This window comes from Centropristis striata, chromosome 15, assembly GCF_030273125.1.
Source record: "Centropristis striata isolate RG_2023a ecotype Rhode Island chromosome 15, C.striata_1.0, whole genome shotgun sequence".
In the NCBI taxonomy this organism is placed as follows: Eukaryota; Metazoa; Chordata; class Actinopteri; order Perciformes; family Serranidae; genus Centropristis; species Centropristis striata.
Window position 1 is genome coordinate 10210319 of NC_081531.1, and position 20177 is coordinate 10230495.

At 40.0% G+C, this 20177-nt stretch overlaps 1 protein-coding gene across 5 annotated transcripts in view; it reads left to right on the forward strand.

Moving 5' to 3' along the window:
- The window catches only part of ncor1 (nuclear receptor corepressor 1), a 67412-nt gene that overhangs the window by 28143 nt on the left and 19092 nt on the right, over window positions 1–20177 (forward strand). For 4 of the 5 annotated variants that reach the window (XM_059351297.1, XM_059351298.1, XM_059351299.1 and 1 more), the window contains exons 15-23: window positions 4960–5093; window positions 6798–7093; window positions 9611–9676; window positions 13760–13896; window positions 14000–14099; window positions 16329–16758; window positions 16862–16985; window positions 17693–17870; window positions 18562–18729. In XM_059351297.1, the coding sequence (XP_059207280.1) occupies window positions 4960–5093; window positions 6798–7093; window positions 9611–9676; window positions 13760–13896; window positions 14000–14099; window positions 16329–16758; window positions 16862–16985; window positions 17693–17870; window positions 18562–18729 (1633 nt within the window). The remainder of the gene's footprint in view (window positions 1–4959; window positions 5094–6797; window positions 7094–9610; window positions 9677–13759; window positions 13897–13999; window positions 14100–16328; window positions 16759–16861; window positions 16986–17692; window positions 17871–18561; window positions 18730–20177) is intronic. The other variant, XM_059351301.1, reaches the window with a different exon arrangement.

Below are 20177 nucleotides of genomic sequence, written 5' to 3' on the forward strand. Positions count from 1 at the left end.
AAAACAACATCGATACAACAATACTATCGTTTTTCGTGATAGTTTCTGGGAAAATATATCGTCCTAAAAAATGTGTTATCATGACAGGCCTAATCATCAGTGTATGTATGTATGTATATATATATATATATATATATACACATGTGTGTGTGTGTGTGTATATATATGTATATACATATATATATGTCAGCTAGCAGTTTCATTCATAGTTTTCCACAGTAAAGGAACTTTTCAACAATTGTCTCAGTGTGCAGCTTTGCTAGTATTAATGGACTGTGTGTACATACAGGTTAGTTTAGAATGAGCTGTAGTTCAGTGTGGCGTTTTATGATCTTGTATTATTGATATTGATTATTTATTATGGTACAATAAGTATCTGCTTCAGAAGAGGTGCAGTCACTCAGTGATTGTGTTACAGATAACTGAATGATGTAGCTTCCACATTTATTTCAGTGACTTCCCAGGGCTTCACGATAAAAACATATTTTGTTAGAGTTTGTTGAGCAGTTCACACAAAATAAAGCTGCAGTAAGGCTGCGTTTGGACAATATTTGGCAGTGTGGCAAAAGCAAGTTTTTCCATTCTTTTGGGTTGGGGTAGTGTGTTTGGGCTGCGGTTGTTGGTGCCGAAAAAAACGCATAGGCCTCTGCCAGAAAAGTTTAAACAGGCTCAACTTTTGGAGTATTGCAGCCCAAACTGCCTGATCTCATGTGAACGCAGCCTAACGTTATAGTTGTCTTGGAACAGGATGATCTTTAATGATAGTTTAGAGACGTGGCTTTTATCAGTTATTGGAATTATGTTACAAATTGATTGCTTTATGAATTGGACACATTCATATACTATAAAACAGACCTCACATATCTAGACCAAATAACCAATAAATGAAAAAATAAATAAAAATCAGCCATGTTAGAAGAACTAAATACGAATGTGAAACAAAGAGTCTGCAAAGAAGGCCCAGGCAGGAATTACAGTTTCAGTTGCTATGCTGTAGAAATCTAGTTCCTTAAATTTGATCAAATGTACAAAAAAACAAAAACAAACATGCACTACAGGTCATATTTTGTTGTTTACCCTGCTAACAACACATTCATCAGAAGAGCAAAAGTCAGGAGTATGTGTTAAATCATGTGTTGCGGTGTTGTAAAATATTAGAATTCAAGAGAAACTGAATATCAGCGTTTATAAAGAAAAGTATGAGTAATGTACAGTTTTCAGTGCAATATTTTACTAGTGTTACTCAGTTTAGCTGGTGGTGTTTTTATAAATTAAAAAAAAGTGGTAAAATATTTTCTCTATGAATATGTTACTGAAATTATATTTATGTTCTGGTAGGCAAAGCTTATAGAAAAGAGTAGAAAATATCTTCATTTGGAAAAACAATGTAGCCATATGTTTTGAATATTAATGTTTTTATTATGGTCAGTATATATAGCATCAGACATACATAGTGGGTAAATATGTATTAGTCTTTGCACATTTCTGTTGTGTCAGATGATGATTTGCAATATCTGTATGAATTGCCATGATAGAGGTGATGCAAAGCGATAATTTAGTAGATTTTTAATTTCCTGTTACTGCAGTGAAATAGCTCCAAGCAAGAGTGAGAGATTCCTCTGGTGGCCTAAGTTCTGTGGTAGGAAAGGGAAGATTGACTTGTGGCTCTGTCATTTCCTAAATCAAACAGCACTTGTGAATCAGCAAAAGAGGGGAGAAATTAAAACTCTCAAAATATTCAAGCCAGGTCAGGAAAGAGCTTCATTTAAAAACACTGAAGAACCACAGAACCACAGGGCCTCATTGACTTTTGGAGAACATCTGTGTAGAGGCTCTTTACGCAGTGTGGGAGAAGAGGCAGGAATGCCACGGCTCTCTGACCACCTCCAAAGCAAACACGAGCGCTCCCTGACCCAACCAGAGCAGCATCTCAGTGAAGGACATGTATGGGGGAGAATAACCGTTCTGAAACACACTGGTCTGCTCTGCAGAAAAAGTCTCAAGTGCCAAAAAACATGCTTTGCAGGCTACTGCAGGCAGGAAATGAGTCAAGAGTTTAAGTTTGACCTGGTCCTCTCTGCATACATCAACCTGCAATCTGAGCTCTGAATCTGCAGGGCTTTCCTGAAATAATTTACCAGTGCAGCTGCATCATCATACCTTACTGTAGAACCATCACACCGCTTGTTACTCTTATGCTATTTTAGCATGCAATATTCTAAATATGGGTTAATACACTTCTAAAAATACTGTAGATAGCACTATTATAACTAGAAATCATGGCGAGACCCCTGATCTGCATCAAATTATAAATGAAAAAGTAGTTTGTAAATATCAATCTTAACAGCTAAAAAGCTAACACCGATAACACCAACCATAGTTCAAATCTTTCTAGTTTTGTCCACAGTTGATTTATTCCTCTGAACCCCGAACAGGCTCAGGGTGGGTTTTTTTTTTTTGCTCCTTTCACATTTTTCTCACCGTGGCGTTGTTTTTCACTGCAATATTAAAGTCCTGCACCTCTGTGGAAACAGAACAGTTATAGCAAGATGTATCGAGATATGGACCAAAAATCATATCCCCATATATTTAGCCTGAATAATGATATACGATATATATTTCCCGATATTTTTCAAGTCAAATATGACATGTCACAAGTAGTTTTATTGAAACTGTTTATTTAAGTGAACATAAATACTGTATAACAACAGGAGTAGCTTTTCTTTTTTTTTAATCAAAGCTCCATAAAGTGCACATTTAAACATTTAAATAAAAAAATATCTTAAATAAAAATAGCCTATGAAATGAAATGGGTCAATCTTTTTCTGAAATTAATATATTTATCTGAGAAAAGAATAACGAACATTACAAAAGAACTAAATATGACAAGCCCTAGTAAGGGCAGCATTTATATACGAAGAAAGAAACAAAATTGAACTATATTGATATATGCGATATGGTCTAATTCCATATCACATTAAAAATATATAGATATATTTTTTTATATCGATTTATCGCCCAGCCCTATCGAGAACTCAATATGTTTTTCGTGTAGGATAACAAAGTTCTTTGATAATTAATAAAAAAAAAGAAAAAAAAAAGCAACTTATATGTACAACATTTAACAAGTGCCCAAGTGTTACCAATATTTAAAAAAAAGGGGGCTCCACACGCTGTACATATGTAAGGTTAAATTTTAACAACCTCTACTCAGAACCTCTTCTCCCCGCTTTGTGTAAACGGCCTGAAGTTCAGTCGAGGACTCATTGAATTTTTGTCACGTGACTGTTGGCTTGCATGCATGCCAGAATTTAATGTTTTTTCAGGATGTGGTTAGTGCAAACACTTTTTTTCTTTTTGGCGGAATTTCAAATGAGACATGTAGAATGTATTTATTTTGATGAAATATCAATGTTTTAAGATTAGATTTGGTCATCTTTCATGACAGAAGTGTTTGTCACACTTGATACATTAAAGGACATTTGAAAAGTTGCCTATATTGTTTGTTTTTACAGTTTCTTTTTTTAAGAAAACATGCCTTTCAAACCTGCTGGTGGGTTGTGTGGTTCAGAGGGTTAACGGACATGAAAGCGGTCTGTGTCCTGAACAGTAAATGCAGGGTTAACCTGAGATAGCATCACATGCAGTTTTCATTCCAGTACTGTAGATTTAATTTTGCTAGTCATGCAGCTCTACTCCTAGAAGGCAAATCCCTCTGATTATTAGCTGTCTTTGGTTAGAGCTGGCTAGGACAGCCACTAATTCAAACTGCTGTTGCTTACTGCCTTTTTTTGTGGAGTTGTCAAACATTGCTTCATCACTTGCCCGTATGGTATAGCAGACAGAACCACGTTGTTGTTAAATAGACACGCGGCCACAATGCTGTTTTTTTTGTACCCCTGTCTTCTCTCACTGCCTCAGTCCATATCTTTTGCCTTTACCATTGAGCGAAGCACATTCCTTGGCCCCATCTGGTACCAGCATGGGATGTTTGGCTTGGCATAGCCAGACTTGTTCCAGCACAGCGCTTTCATGGAACAGGCAGGAGGAAGCTTTCTGTGGTTACCGCGCCAGCAGTGATGATAAAGAATGTTTCTCTGTCCTCAATCAATCCGTCTGACCTGTTTTTAAAAAATCACTTTTGAATGATGCTTTCACTCCACTCTTGGTTGATGTATTTATCTGAACTCGAACTCAAAATACTAAGACTAAATACTCTTTTCAACATGAAACTGAAACCATTTTAACTGTTGCAGTCGTTAATAACAGTCATAATAAATGTCACAATGATAAGTGTGTCAAGGCAGGCGAGTTGGCCACACTCCAGATTTATTTATTTTGTAATTAAAGCAGACAGATCAGTGAGCTTTCTCTACAAAGTGGTTTGTCTGTGACACATGTGTTCCTGCAGATGCTGAACAATGTGAAGATCATCAAAGTGCCACAGCCATAGACCAATGTGCACAGAATGTACGACTTAAGATTTTCATCTCGTAATTTAAGTCTTTGGAAATGTTTGTATTATGTTATTTTTGAGGCAATTGTGCAGCTTGAAAGCATTAAGTCTTTAAGCATTTATTAAGCATTTCAGCCATTTACCTCACATGGTCCATTTCCTGTCAAACTGAACATTTAAGTAGACTATTCAGGCCCATCTTCAGTTGTACAATTTTAGATGGTCCTCCGGGCTCACAGGGTCAATGCAGGATCTGCTTTTTTTTTTTTGAAGATAACTATTGCTTGATATCATGCATGAAAACTGGACCAGGAAGTGTGTAAAACTGACCGGAGTGGTTTCACAAAGCACAGGTTATAAAGCTTTCATACAGTATGTGTATATTTTGTATCGTAGTGAGGTGGTATCAAACAAATATGAATGCTTATTATTTAGTCCTAGCAACCTGAACCACTTTTATTATTCGACACATTGACCTTTTTTTTGTTTTGTTTTGTCTCCAGCAAATAACACGTCCCTCACAAGAAGACAAGTCACAAGACGACAAAAACGAAGAGGACAAATCTGAGAAATCTGAGAAAAAAGAGGACGAGGAAAAGAAGGACGAGGAAGAGAAAGATGAAAAGGAGGATCCCAGGTGCGTTGTGAACATTTGTCCTGGTGTTATTGTTAGTAAAGATGAATCAGTGTCAGGTTCGTACACTGATCATTTTAGGCAAGGTTTATTGAAAGGTCAATTTATTCCAATTATATTTCAGTGCTTTCGGTAAATTATGGCTGTCACTATATCCCGCTTGATTTCTTTTTCTTTCGTGAGCTCTTATTTAATAGACATGATGGTGTTTGAAAGCTAAATTGTTCACATTCACCCTTGATAACCCAGCAACCCTGTGCAGTTACAGTTGTGTCTGTTGTTTGTGTGTTAGAAAAATAATGTTCACATACACAACTGTAGCCTGTGTTGTTTATAAAGCAATCTTTCCTGGACCTAACCTGTTGACATTGAACAGGAATGAGCGCAAGAGTGAAGAATTCACAAAGCACATGAGGTTACTTTTATTGTATCTTGCCATTTAATTTGTCTTATTGAGTCGCCACAGAAAGCAAATCCTGTTAATGTTGCATAAAATAATTAAAGCCGTGGTGGGGAGTTTTCGGAAAAGGAAAAAATATGATTACAAAAAAACACAACCCTCCTCCTGCAGCTCTCCCTTCTTTGCTCTAAGTCCCTCCCACCAGATGTGCTCAGGCATATAACTTAATTTTTATTCTCTTGTAGACTTACTTTTAAAAAAAGTTTTTTGCTTACTTTGCAGTGTTGGCAGCTGTCGCCAATACAGAAAAATCACTTTTTTCATTAGATTTTCTGTCATTGAATCAGGCTTTCACCGGCTGAAGGGATGTGCATATACCTTTACTGAAAACGGTCAGAAGTAGGTGCAGAAGTGTCGCTAAGTGAACACATGTTGCTGCAGCACATGCATACTGTACTGCTACAGAGCTAACTGTTAGCCTGTTAGCACTGACTGCCCTGCCTCTTAAAGGAGCCACGTCTCTCTTACAGTGGACGCATTGTAACGCTGACCTTTTTTTGCTATTTCAGTAATACTGCAAATGTTTGACAGGCATTAGGAATTTCCAATAAAATCTCAGAAACAGCTGTTTATATATTATATACAATATATAATAATATAATAATAATTTCAGTACAATTTATTTTAACAGAGCCTGGATTCTATTTTATTTGTTTTGATTGTAGTTTATTTATTTATGTTTTATTTATCTAGGATGTTTTAATATTTATTTTCCACATTTCAATTTCAATGCTTAATATTCTTGAGATTTAAAAATTCATTGCATTTCATTTCATTCATTCATTGTGGAAAAGGATGTACTCAATAATACTATCGTTTATCGTGATAGTTTCTGGGAAAATATATTGTCCTAAACTTGAATTACAACGTGCTGAAATAATTTTTGCCTATGAAGCCAAGAAAAAAAACTGCCTACCCCAGCTTTAATAAACATCCGAGGCGGTGCAGTGATGGGAAACTTGCAAACCCCCAGGCCCTCGATGGAGTGATTCATGTTCATGGCATGGGGGAGACTTGGAAGGGGATAGCAGTGTCTGTTTTGGCGCTTGACTAACAGACAAGACAACTTGCTAACAAGTCTTTCTGGCTCGAGTGTAGACAAATTCTAATACGCTTTTCTTGTGTGTTCAGTCACAGAGTAGAAGAGCAGATCACAAAACGGGGCTGTTATTGCTGAGTCAAAAGGGAATAGATATTTGCTGTACCAACAGTCTCTGAAGCTGTGTTTTCTCCCTCCAAAACCACAGGGACATTGGCAAGGACAAAGACAAGTGTGACGGTGGGGAGGACGAGGACGGAAAGGAGCAAAACACGCCGCGTGGCAGGAAGACTGCCAACAGCCAGGGCCGCCGTAAGGGAAGGGTCACCACACGCTCCATGGCCAATGAGGCTGCATCTGTGGCGGCTGAGGAGGCACCTCCCCCTGCCCCGGAGCCTGCCTTGCCAGATCCTCCGCAGCTCCCCAAGTCTGATCCAATGCAGAAGTCCATGAAGGAGCCTGCAAAACCCCAGACTCCAGTAGCTTCCATGGATGCTAATAAAGGTGAATACGCTTGGGGATGCTCTTTGAGCACAGTTACACAGTTACTGACACAGAGTCAAGGTAAAAGGTGTTCACAGAAAATAAATATTAAAGCTTCCTATGGTCGCTGGAAATCACTTGAAAACACTTGCATGTGGTGTTTCCAAGGTTTGAAAAGTGCTAGAATTTTTGAATAAAGCCCTTAAGTCTGCTTGGAATTTAATATGTAAGTTACCTTCATAAGTCCACTCACAAACAGGTGATGCATTTCATTTTTTTATTTTGATTCTTCCAGAATAATCTGATCCTTTTGTGCATTTGATCCTTTTTGTTGTTTGAACAGATATAGATTTTGCTGTATACTTGCTGTTCTATGCAAACATGAAAACTGTTTGATGAATGATTTAAAGGCTATCTTTTTGATGTAGGCTGAGAGAGAGATGCAATTTTTTTAAGCTTGGATACCTGAAAAGTCTTTACTTTTTACTTTTAAAAAGCTGTATGAACCCTGATTTAATGAGTTAATGAAACGTGCCAAAAAGCATGCAGTTATTTATGCAATTAACCTTTTAAATTACTTAAGTGACCACAGTGTCCATTCTCTGGCATCCTATGTAGCGTTTTAAATAGCATAGTAGGCTGAAAGATATTTTTATTTTTCTCTTATGAATAAACAAGCACTGTCACTGCACTGGTGTAAGGGACACCGTTCATACTGTTCGCTTATTCTGTTATAAGCTGGGACAATTGAAGTAAACACTAAAGATACATCTTAAACATCTTAAACAGATACGTCAGAATATAGTTCTGCTGGCGCTCTCCCTCTGAAAATGTGCAGATTCATAATAAGCTGTTTATATCCTAAAAGTGTAAAAGTAGACAGTTGGTTTCAGGCACTCATTGCCAGGTGTCAGACAGACTCTGTCCTGCTCTGCACTCCACTCAAAAAGCTGTATGTCATCTGCCCATCACCATGGCGATGTGCAGCTCTGGTAGAGCGGTTGTCATGGTGCTCAGTCACGCACTTGTACTCTTCCACCCTTTTCGAAGTCTGTCACTAGCTCCCATTTTCAGGTATCCAGGTCCCTGTGTGTTAAGCTTATGGTGGCGTTAATCTGAATCATTAATTCACTGTTTTGTAAGCGTTGCTCCTCCGCCACCTGCTCCCTCTGCTGTCTGTTGAGCTCTTACCTCTCAACAGTCTGAGTTATGCAAGGTCTGCCCTATAATGTGATTAACTAACTGTCTGCAGTGTGTCCTTCCATCCTCTCAACCCACTGACCTTTCTGGCCCTGTTCTGGGCGTATCATGGTTTATGCAGGACTGAGTCAACTGTAATCTGCCTTAGTGACTGCATTGTGGATTTTGTGTGTGTCTGTTTGCTTGCTCTGCTGTAACCCCTGAAGCTATGGAGCTTCTTAGAAGTAAGTGGGCTAGGTGCTAAAGGGTAGCTATCTGCCAGTCTTGCCCAGTTGAAATGTTGCCAGGCAATTTCAGGAAGCTGCTGATTCAGTGGAGGCCAGCTGTGGGGGGTGGGGGTGGGGGGATTGATCTTGTTTAAAGCCGTCAGGGATGTTGTGTGTGCGTGTGTGTGTATGTCATGAGGTGAGATGCTACTCTGTAAGCAGACACCCTCTCTGTTTTCATAGCCCCGAGATTAATGACCACCCGTGAGGGGCCTCGACTGTCACGGGGAGAACATGTGGGTTTTACCTCGGGAAAAGGAAGTCTAGTCCTGTAGACATTTGTTTAACTAAGTGTAACAGACCGTGTGGCCGTGGGACCTTTGGTAGGAGCCGTCTAAACAGTGAGAATTGATCATCTTCGAGGATGGTAGGGTGGTGGGGGAGGGGGCAAAGCTCTCCTGTTAATGTCAAGGGTACATCTGCTGCTATATTAGTCCAAATGTTTACACAGTCTCAGTGGGTGCCATGGAAGAGAGTGGGCTAGAGTTCACTCGGCCCCCTGCACACTAACTGTGCACTTCTGTGAATTTTGTGGGGGGTGTGGAACTGTGTAGCCAAGCCGAGGCAAGAAGGAGGAGTGTGTGTGTGTGTGCGTGTGTGTGCGTGTGTGATGCGCAGTGTCACAGTAGAAGGGGTGGGAGGGTTTTGGGCTGGCTGTTCTATCTGTCTATTTGTCTCCATCCAAGGCCATTTCCCGAAGAGGGAGGCAGGGCTCTCAACTCCTCCACTGTCTGGCGCTACATCAGCTGACCAAAGCCCTCCCCTTGTGGATTAGAGAGAGGAGGAGGGCTTGCTCTGGACTGTGAGGAAGGGGAGAGAAAGAGAGATAGAGAGGAGAGAGAGAGAATGTGAGAGCAGGAGAGAGAGCTAGAGCAAGAGTGTAAGTGAGGGAGCAGGTCTCGGCAGCCCCTGAATGTAAACAGATTATTAGATTAGTGGCCATGAGAAGTAGACGGCTGAAGGGAGGACTGTCACTCTCTCTCCGGTCGTCTCCCTCCCTCCGTCTCTCTCTCCCTCTCTTTCTCTTTATGTCAGTGCTGATGGGGCCGTGTCTCTTTTCTTTGTGATTTAGCTGGTGCTGGTGAAACCGGAGAAACTTCTCGCTGGACCGAGGAGGAGATGGAGGTCGCCAAAAAAGGTAGCGTTTCAATTTATTTCTCTCTCGCGTTATCTCGCTGCCCTTTCTCTGCGTTGATGTGGCTCCTCTGTCAGTTAAGATCTTGTTTCTCCCCCTCCCCTGTCCTTCTCTTTTCCTCTTGTGATTATCTGATGTTGCCTCGCCCTGCCTGTTTCTTACACGCACACAGCACGGTTTGTTCGCACAAATGGAAACTTGTGCTGGTGCTTTATTGTAAGCTGTCAGAGACCCATGAAGGGTGTCAGGGATCTTTTTTTTTTTCTTTTAGCTGTACCGCTCCACTGGCTTCTCAGAGGTGATCTATTAAGGCCATCCGTGAAGCAACAGAGCGTGACAGTTGCGGCTTCCACCAAAGATCACTATCAATTATTCATAATCAAAAACTTTGTCGGCCCCTCTATAAGCCTGTCGCAGTTATTACATAATCTCCTTATTGCGATTTTGTGATATAACCTGACTGTAGTATTTGAAGATTATACAAAATGGCAATGAATTTTTTTTTACACAAATGTGGCAACAAATAGAAGGTAAATTAGTTGCATTTCTGTCAACTTGGATGTACTATAAAGTGTCTGCCTGAGCACACAAGGTTTCAATGTGAGGAAATGCATAGAAAGGAAAACTTGGCTATTGATTTTATTGCTGGTGGGAAAGTTCTTTTGTTTCATATTTGTTGCTTTCCGAAGCAAGATAACAGAAACCGATAATGTTTCTTTTCATTTATAGCAGAAAGTCTGCATTACAGATGCAGCAGTTTGTTTGACAGCCCTGGGAAAGTTATGTTGGTTGTTGCTTCCATCCAGCTTTTCTAATTAGATGATTCACATAAAAATGTTTGGATGAAAATGTGCTATGCAAGGGTGCAGTTGAGCAAGAGAGAGAGAGACAGAGGGAGAGTTAGAGTTGATGCGCAGTTGTTGGCGATCAGAGCTGAGAAAAAATTAGCAGTAAAGTTGTCAAGTGGTAGTTAATGTACAGTTTAGATTTCAGTTTGTTGTGATTAAATGCTGCAGCTCAGTTCCTGTGTCTTGCCTCCCAAGTGCTGGGTAAAGTGATAAGACTTAGCTAAGAAGGGAACATCAACTTTGAGCCTGGGGAAAAAAAACAAAGTTTCCTCTGTACCTCCCGACCAGGGCAGGAAGCCGACACAGACACTATATTACCATATTGCATTATTAACTTTGAAAATAAAATTAAGCCTCCTACATTTATTAATGGTCTTGTATCACTTTTCTGTAGATAGGCCAACAAAAACAAGCTATTTAGGATAATTCGCAATTCTGTTTAAATGACATTGTTTGTGCAAAGTTTATGAAGATTAACTGACGCTACTGCTAACAGATAAAGGCAAATCTTTAATCGTAATTATTAATGACGTAAATAAAAATGTGTGACAGACCTAATACTTTTAAAGTTACTTCAGTTTCGTAAGTTCTTCAAAGTGTTTGTTGCCGACTGGTCTCAGGCTGCAGCGCTGCAGTCATTAGTCTGGTTATAAGCCATTCAGCTGTGCCCCCTGTCCTCCTTTTCTCTCGGCTTTGTTGGTATAGGCTGTTACGTAGGGTTCCCTGAGTGCCAAGACCCATAGACTGGGGGAGTAAATGAAGGGATTAATGTGGATTAATTAAGACTCTCTTTGAGTTTTGCAACCCTCTTAAGAAAAATACATTGCTGCTGTGATCTCCTCAGGCATTCAGACCTGTATGCTCGATATGTCTGTGGATTAAAAGAGACCTGCGTGACCTCTTCTAGTCATATGATAGAGCACGTTCAGAAATCACCATGTCGCCACGTATGGCTGGTCATGCAAGCGCAGTGAACACAGTTCCCCTCAAAGTCATTGTTGTAACCTGTTGATCTGCATAAGCCTCTGCGTTAAAAGCAGCCTGACACTTCTTAAGCCTGGTAGTCAAATGAGACGTTCTCACAGAAGGATAAGGAACTTTGCTCCATGAGGAAACAGAAAAGAACAGTTTGTTTGTTGAAGTCTGTGTAGTTTCTAAAATGTAATCTCGTTGAACTGTTATGAACAAGTCGTTTTTGATTGATTTGCTCATTCAGCTAATCATAAATATAATGTATCAGTGTCCATCTTGCCTTGCAAGCAGATGTGATCAACCCGGATGTTGTCACGTTGAGCTTAAACATTATACTCTAATACTGGTATTTTTAAGATGGCTAGTCATTGTGATCACCCTGCTGTGTCTGCACGCACTCAGTGAAGTTGGAGATATTAGGGCTTCAGACGAAGACTTGCTGCAAGTACGGTATTACAAAACTTTGGACAAAGTAATTACAATGTCCTACACTATAATTCATAAAATACAAACGTGCCACAAATGGTTACCTCAAAGAACCATTCCAGCACCTTAAAAAGGTCCTGTATTGTGAAAAATGCGATTTGTGTGTGAAAGTGTCAATCCACAAGGAAATGCACACAGCCTGTATTCAGAAACTGTCTCTAAACGAGCCGTCAGGACTTCTGTCAGGCTGGCATGTCACAGCTACATTATATATAGGTAGAAAGTGCTGCTACAGTGCTATTTCAGTCATTCTCCAGCTGTGGTGATGATGCAAAAACGCCAAGAGTGCTGATGTGGAAGACCTGGAAACACTGACCAATCAGAGCAGACTAGGCAGTTTTGACAGGGGGGCTTAAAGAGACAGCTGCTTAAATGGAGCGTTTCAGACAGAAGGTAAATACAGTTATATTCAGACTGTATATGGAATTATAAGTTATTCCTTATAACCTTTACAATACACAGTCATGGAAAACAATATTAGACCACCCTTGTTTTCTTCATTGCATTTCTTCATTTTAATGCCTGGTACAACTAAAGGTACATTTGTTTTGGCAAATATAATATCAACAAAAATAGCTCATAAGAGTTTAATTTAAGAGCTGATATCTAGACATTTTCCATGGTTTTCTTGATAATGATTTTGGATATTATCACGAAAACCATGGAAAATGTCTAGACATCAGCTCTTAAATTAAACTCTTATGAGCTATTTTTGTTGATATTATTATATTTGCCAGAACAAATGTACCTTTAGTTGTACCAGGCATTAAAATGAACAAGAAATTGAAGAAAACAATGGTCCAGTATTTCTTTTCATGACTGTATTTCTTCTTCAATGTGTGTAGTCATTTCCATATTCCCCTTTTTAATTTTTGGAGGATCCTGCAGACAGCGATAATTATGTGCTCGAGGAAGTGGTCAAAAAAGAGGCTACATGGAGATCAGATTTGTTTTTCCTAGTATATTTTAGTATGTGCTATTTTCAGTTGTCTACTGTATGTACTGTATGTCACATGATACACCATATCTTCCCTTCTGACGTTCTAGACTGTATGCAAGTTTAAGTTACTCTAAATAAGATGAGTCACTCTGAACAGTCCCAATGCCCCCGTTCCCTCGTTTAGCCAGAGCACTAATGGGGCTTTGTGTTTAGCTCTGTGGTGATTTGTCAAGCTGCCAGTATCCCTCATCTCAGTAGGGCTGGGAGGGAGGGAGGGGGTCAGAGGGGTCAATGGATTTAGAGAAGAGAAGACCTAATGTCAAAGGTAAATGGCAGTCTTCCAGTTCACTGCAGCTCGACAGTCGTTTTAAAGTTCAGTGAGACTGTCAAAGCTGATTGTGTGCACTGCTCATGTGTTAATCAGGACGAGGAAGAGCAACTGCAAACCATAGCAACAGGAGTGTCATGTTGCAGTAATACCAAAGGTTCACCCTTGATAAAGCAGCAGCTTTTCACATTAAAGAAGGACTGTTAAGAACGCATTGACGTCATCCTCTTGAATCCTAGTTATGGCACTGATGCACATAATTGGAAACATGAGAAGTATAAAATGACCATGTCAAATCAAGTTTAACGGCTTGGCTATACCAGGCTGCTGCTCCTTTTGATACTGTCAGTTGAATCCAATATAAGCATTGTGCATACAATTATTGTATTCAGACTAAAATAGTACTAGCTCATATTGTGACAGATGACAAGTGGTTAATTTTTAATAATTTGTGTTGTTTCAAGCATTTAAATGTTGCAAATGCTGAATTGTCTCTCCTCTTCCTTCACCAGGGCTAGTTGAGCATGGGCGAAACTGGCCTGCCATTGCCAAAATGGTGGGTACCAAAAGCGAGGCACAGTGCAAGAATTTCTATTTCAACTACAAGAGACGTCACAACCTGGACAACCTGCTCCAGCAGCATAAGCAGGTAAGCCTTTGCTATGTCTTTTTTTTTGTTCATGGTTTGAGAACATATTGTTGTCATCGTAATGGATGAATGAATGCAAAATGCTGCTCTCTTTATTTCCCAGGACACACGGCGGGCTCGTGCTGATAGGTCTCAAGGTGAAGGTCTAGCCACAGCGTCACCTGATGATGACGATGATGATGACAATGCAGATGACAGTGAAGGTCAGAGAGATGGATGATAAAAAGCATGCGTTCATCATTAAACACACACACACGTACCCAAACATAAAAAATAAAAAAATCATTTTCCCGGGACAACCCTGGTGAAGGATGTACTGCAGGCTGATAGGTGTTGTATCCAACTTTGTTCTTGCCTCATGCCTGATATGAAGTGTTAAGTAAAAAGTGTATTGAGAGAAAGAACGCAGTGAAAAGTACAGTGCAAAGCTGGGAAACCTGATCCGAAATACCCTCTGAACTGTCATGTAAGGATTTCATTTGAGTTGATGGCAGTGTGCTTGCTCTCAAACCGTCTGTGGTTTTAATGAGACAGAAAAAAAGGATCAAATGAAAAAAAAGCAAGGGGGGAGAGGTGGAGATAAAAGATATGAACTAATTCTGAGTACATGGGCGCCTGTTGCATAACAATTCTTGGCTTTGAAGACTCAACAAAGCCTGCTCTTTGAACACAAAGTGCCGGTCCACTTGTTTGATCCAGCAAGCCTGTCTGTCTACCCGCCTCCCTCCTCTCCAGAGGTCCTTATCTTTGCTGGCGTTACATGGGGAAGGAAGCCCACTGTGAAAAAAGATCGCGTGCGACATACAGAAATAGATTATTACGAAGGTTGCCTAATTACTGAGTAGTGCTGTTTATAGTGTTGTTTTCTTAACAGCCAATTGATTCAAGATGATGCTCAGCAGTCAGCAGACTTGTCTGTAATTTCAAACAGCCTCCAGTTCACTAGATAGGAGTGGCGACAGCGGGAGGTCACAAGGTTTTCTGTCATGTTTATTTGACTTTGTCTTCGTCTCATGGAAACCCAAACTGTGCTTTAGAGGTCCCGTTCTATACATCAGACAGAAGAGCACATAAAGCAGGAGGAGGCGTCAGCATAGCTCTGATTACCAACGTTTGTCATTTGGATGTTTATTTATAGTTCTTCTCTGATTTTGGTTTGATACATATAATGCATCTGCAAATAGTTTTTGCATAGACGTACCATCTGGACTACTATCACTATGGCAACAACTGCAGTGGTAGACAATATGAAAACCAACAGAGGCAGGCAGATTTTTAAAACACACACTTTCTATCATAAGGATGCATGATTTTCTGATATGAATTCATCTTTTTATCATTTGAATAAGTGCAGTTTGTTCAGGAGCTTATTTCTGTTTCTGCGGTATTTTGGCATTAAAGATGCTTAATCTAAATCTAATCTAAAAAAAAGTACAAAAGGAACATATCATTATCATTTGATTATTTTGAGAGTTTGTTTTCTTGTATCGTTAAGACCTTGGATTTAGAATAAGCAAAATTTAATCATATGAAGTCAGATCATTAAATGAAACAAAAGACACTTGTAGATTAGATACAATATGATATGGCAATTACGTGTGTGCCAAAACAAAACGTGACAATGGATATGGAGGAATAAAGTGGAGATAAATGAATTGTATTGTATGGTTAGTAGGGGTGGGTGATATAGGCAAAAAAAAAATCGGGATTATTTTTTTTTAATTTTCTGATAACCTGACGATATCCTTTAAAATGGGATTTCTTTATGTAAAAAAAGCTGTTTAAATTCTTCTTGCTTACCAAGACTTATCTATGTATGGACACAATGTTTCAGAACAACAGCTCTTGTTTATTTTCTTTTAACTCAAGCATTCAAAAGACTCCCTGTTAAACTTCAGTGTAGAGACATTAAATAGTTAAACATTCAGGTTCTCTCTCCTGAAGTAAACAGTGCAGCATACAAAAATTAGCAAATAAGTGGCACATTATCATTTCTTAATTTTGTTAACAAAGTGGCTTTCATGCATCTCTCCTCTACCGTCTATGCGCCTTTAGCTTGTTTTCTTTTTGAGATATTATAAAAACTTGATAATGTAAAATTGCATATCCTCAAAACAATATATATATATATATATATATATATATATATATATATATATATATATATATATCGCCCACCTCTAATGGTTAGGGCTGTTTCCATTTTTCGTGTCTTGGGCTAATTGTTGGATAATTAATTTTCCACTATCATGATAAACTCTTCCAAGTAAGACTTCAGTAGTAAGACTGCTATGAGAGGCCTTTATTTATTTTCATAGTAATTTTTATGGTGGTTTGCCCTTTATTCCTAAAAGGCATTCAAATTGGCTGAAAAGTCTTGTGAGTTTCGCGCAATGTTTGAAGAGTACTATCCTCCTCTCCTGCTTCCTCAGGCGGTGACAACAGCTCTGATACAGAGAGTGCTCCCTCTCCCTCTCAGTCTGGCGACTCCAAGAGGGCAGACAGCAGTGCGGGAGATGCTCATTGCTCTGAGCAGGACAAAGGTCAGCCCAGTAACGGAAAGGCCCTGGAGCCCTTGTATGGAGGACTCTGTGTCAAGGAAGAGAAGAGCCCAGAGAGTGAGACTGGATCTCAGGAGGACAAGACCAGGATGCAGTACGCAGGCTCAGTGCATCCAAAAACTGAACCTCAGGATGTGGACATGAAGAGCGGAGAGGTTCAGGTCAAGATGGAGCCTGAGATCAAGGAGAGAGGAGAAAAGGGAGATCACGGCGAGAGGCACAGGGAGCTCCACTCAGATAATGACTCCAGCGCCACCTGCAGTGCTGACGAGGATGGGGAAGCAGAGCCTGAAAGACAGAGGTGTGTTTTCATGTTCTTCACCTTCTCTGTTTTATGCGTGTATAAGAACAGGACATGTTTATTTGAGTTTGACACATATATGTTTTTCTTTGTGCCTCTGCAGAATATTCTCCATGGAAAAGCCTTCAATGCTCAACCCTTCAGGCTCTGTCCTGGTGTCCTCACCCAAACAAACCCAACTCAACATCCAGCAGATGCAGGAGCGGGCAGCTGCTATCCCACCTATGGTTAGTCACAGCTTCAGGTTTATACATTTTAGACTGGCACACACACAGTGAGCAAGTTAAAGATCTAACAAGGATTGGTATTAGTGTAAGACCTTTACATACAGTCATGGAAAAATTATTAGACCATTGTTTTCTTCAATTTCTTGTTCATTTTAATGCCTGGTACAACTAAAGGTACATTGGTTTGGACAAATATAACAATAACAACAAAGATAGCTCAAAAGAGTTCAATTTAAGAGCTGATATCTAGACATTTTCCATGGTATAACTTGATAATAACCAAAATCATTATCAGGAAAGCCATGGAAAATGTCTAGATATCAGCTCTTAAATTGAACTCTTTTGAGCTATCTTTGTTGTTATTATATTTGTTCAAACAAATGTACCTTTAGTTGTACCAGGCATTAAAATGAAAAAGAAATTCAAGAAAACAAGGGTGGGCTAATGATATTTTTCCCATGACTGTACAGTGCTTAACAAATTTTAATTACCGGGATCCTACTGACCCAGAGTATGATCTGTGAAAAATGTCCCAAGTGTGTTAAGGCCTTCAGATGTAAAGAGTCTTTCTTTGAAGTTTACCAAATGTGTCTTACATCCTTCGAAACCAAAATATACTGTACAAGGAAATCAATTCAGTGCTTCAGTTCTCAGACAAATGAGTAATTCCAGCTTATCTTGACCTTTTCCCTCCCTCACTTATCTAGGTGCCTGGTCATTTTGGCCCTGGTGGTGTGCCCATCAGTGGCTTTGCCATGTTGCAGCACCAGATCAAAGCAGTGCACGACTCAGCGCACCAAGAAGAGAAGCAGAGGCAGGATCAGGGAGTCCTAGAGCGCAGACCGCCCTTCAACACCCGCAGTCCCACTGTAATAGACAGAGATGGTAAGAGAACAAAAACTACCCTCATTCTGTCCTCATCCCTCCTCCTTCCTGTTCATCGCTCCATCAGCCTTGTTCCCTGCCGCTGCTAGCAGTGGACTATTTTTAGCTAATGCATTTTATAGGCCCCATTCATTCTTGTTCAGTTTATAAAAAGGGAATGTTTGAGGGCTATCTGGACTGTCATAATGTGGTTCAGTCTGGGTCAAGACAAAAGGTTGGATAACCCTGTTTAACATTTGGTACAAACTGTGAGCTGAAATATGTGACGATGCCCCTCTTAAATAGCCTTTGGGTGAAGAAGGGGACTTTGGTGATTTTTTTTCCTAAGTTTTATGACGTGAGCATGTCAGAGTAGGACACTTGCTGCCTTTGGGCAGTCAGACATAGTTCAGCCTCTTATTTTGGGAAAGGAGAGTGGTAAAGTCACTTGGCAGACTACATTACGGCTTGATTTTTGCAAAGCTTTTAGCACCTTTTAGTCAGAGTGCTGTGAAGAGCAAGGCAGTTGTCAGCAAGCTGCTGAGCTTTGACACCAGGATATTAATTACGTAGGTTTCAGCTGGTGTGTGTCCAGGTGGCGGTGTTAGTTGTACCGGGCCGTCCATTCCAGGTCAGCTCAATGCTCTCCAGCATTGAGTTCTTGTTTTAATAGTGGTTCTCTTCCCTTTGTCCCCATGCCTGTGTACTGCAGGTAAGCCCTTAACCTACATGCCTTATGACATGAAGCTGGCTCTGGACCAGGAGGCCCTCTCTGGTCGGCCAGGCTCTCCCTACAGACTCTCCCCCAGGGAGCTGAGCAGGGCCTCACCCCAGCCTGACCCCAACGCCCCCAATGTCTCCCGCTACAGTGTGCCACCAGGTAAAAGCACACATGTTCACCTCCTCCTTCCCTTCCTTTTTGCCTCCTCCCTTCCCTTGCTGACACAAACTAGCCTTGAGTCTTTTGTGTTAGACAGTGGAGGCACTTCTTTGACTCTGCTGGTATAGTTTAGGATGAAATGCGGTATACTTTATGTTTGGGCCACGCTTATATTTTAGTTTGACATGTATTAATATCTATATTTTAAACTCTTAAGGCTGTTCTGATTGCTGTGCTACATTTTTTGATCAGTTGCTTCATCGTATTTATTTTGTTTTGAAGTTTATGATGTAACAGGTGTGGAGCTTTAAATCCTGTCATACGTTTGCCATTGGCAGTGTTTTAGAGCACTTGTGGGGTTGAATTTCCTCTTGCCCAGAGGCTTATGTACCCGCCATACAGTCTATGGTACCCACATTGGGGTTATACAATGTACTGTATGTACTTATTGAATGTTTTTTAACCGACGTGAGAATTATGTTTTAAAAAGCTACGCTAAAGTTTCTGTCGGGGAATATTAAATCAGGAAAAACGGTTATTTAAAAGTTCTAAATGCTTTTGTAGTATTTAATTCAGACAGTGTGTTGTTTTCTATTTAGTTTGTTTTTGCTTTGTTGATGAAGAACAGTTTTTATGTTGGGTAGCATTATGGATATGTTCTTTTGAGGCCACCCAGACAGGTATCCCTGTGTGAGGGGAAATCCACTGTGCACATAGCATATACATCAATGCACGAGTCATATATTTTTGGTCCATCCACTAGTGCATAGAGAAAACACTCCCAACCTCTTTTGGAATCGGGGTGGTAAAATGAGAAGTGAAGAATGGCATGCATATGTGTAGAACAGGGACGATGACATTGTTATCATTCAATCATAAACAATAGTAATGAAATACATTTCTCTGCAGCTGTCATGTTATATCTCACCACAGCTCATTAAGGCGCACACATGGCTAGAAATACCTTTGCCTGTTTTATACAAATAACATTTTTATTGTTGATGAATGAATGATACTCACACTATTAGGCCCAGACCCAAATATTTGACTGTTCAGATTTGTTTGTTGGGTAGTTTCTGAATATTGATTTTCTGATACTCAGATATACGCTAAAGTTTTTCTTTCTGTTCGTAATATTGTAAAGAAGTGTCATTAAACCAAAGAAAACATGTTGCAGCGCAGTGTTTTCAGAGCAGTGTGAGGGTCTTTGCTGTCAGTTTCTCTCTTTAATCTCTGTGAATCACAGAAGGAAAGGTGCAGTGACGTCTCAGCAGCTTGCTAACTTGTTCCTCTTGCTACCAATATTAGCTGCTCTGTTTCAGCAGTGTTAGGCTAAAAAAACATGCATGTAGGCTAAAATTCAACCTTGTTGTTCTGTTAGGATTAAATGGAGTAGGTGCTTCGCTTGGTCTCCTTCCATGCCCCCAGAGCCCACTCAAATAATATTT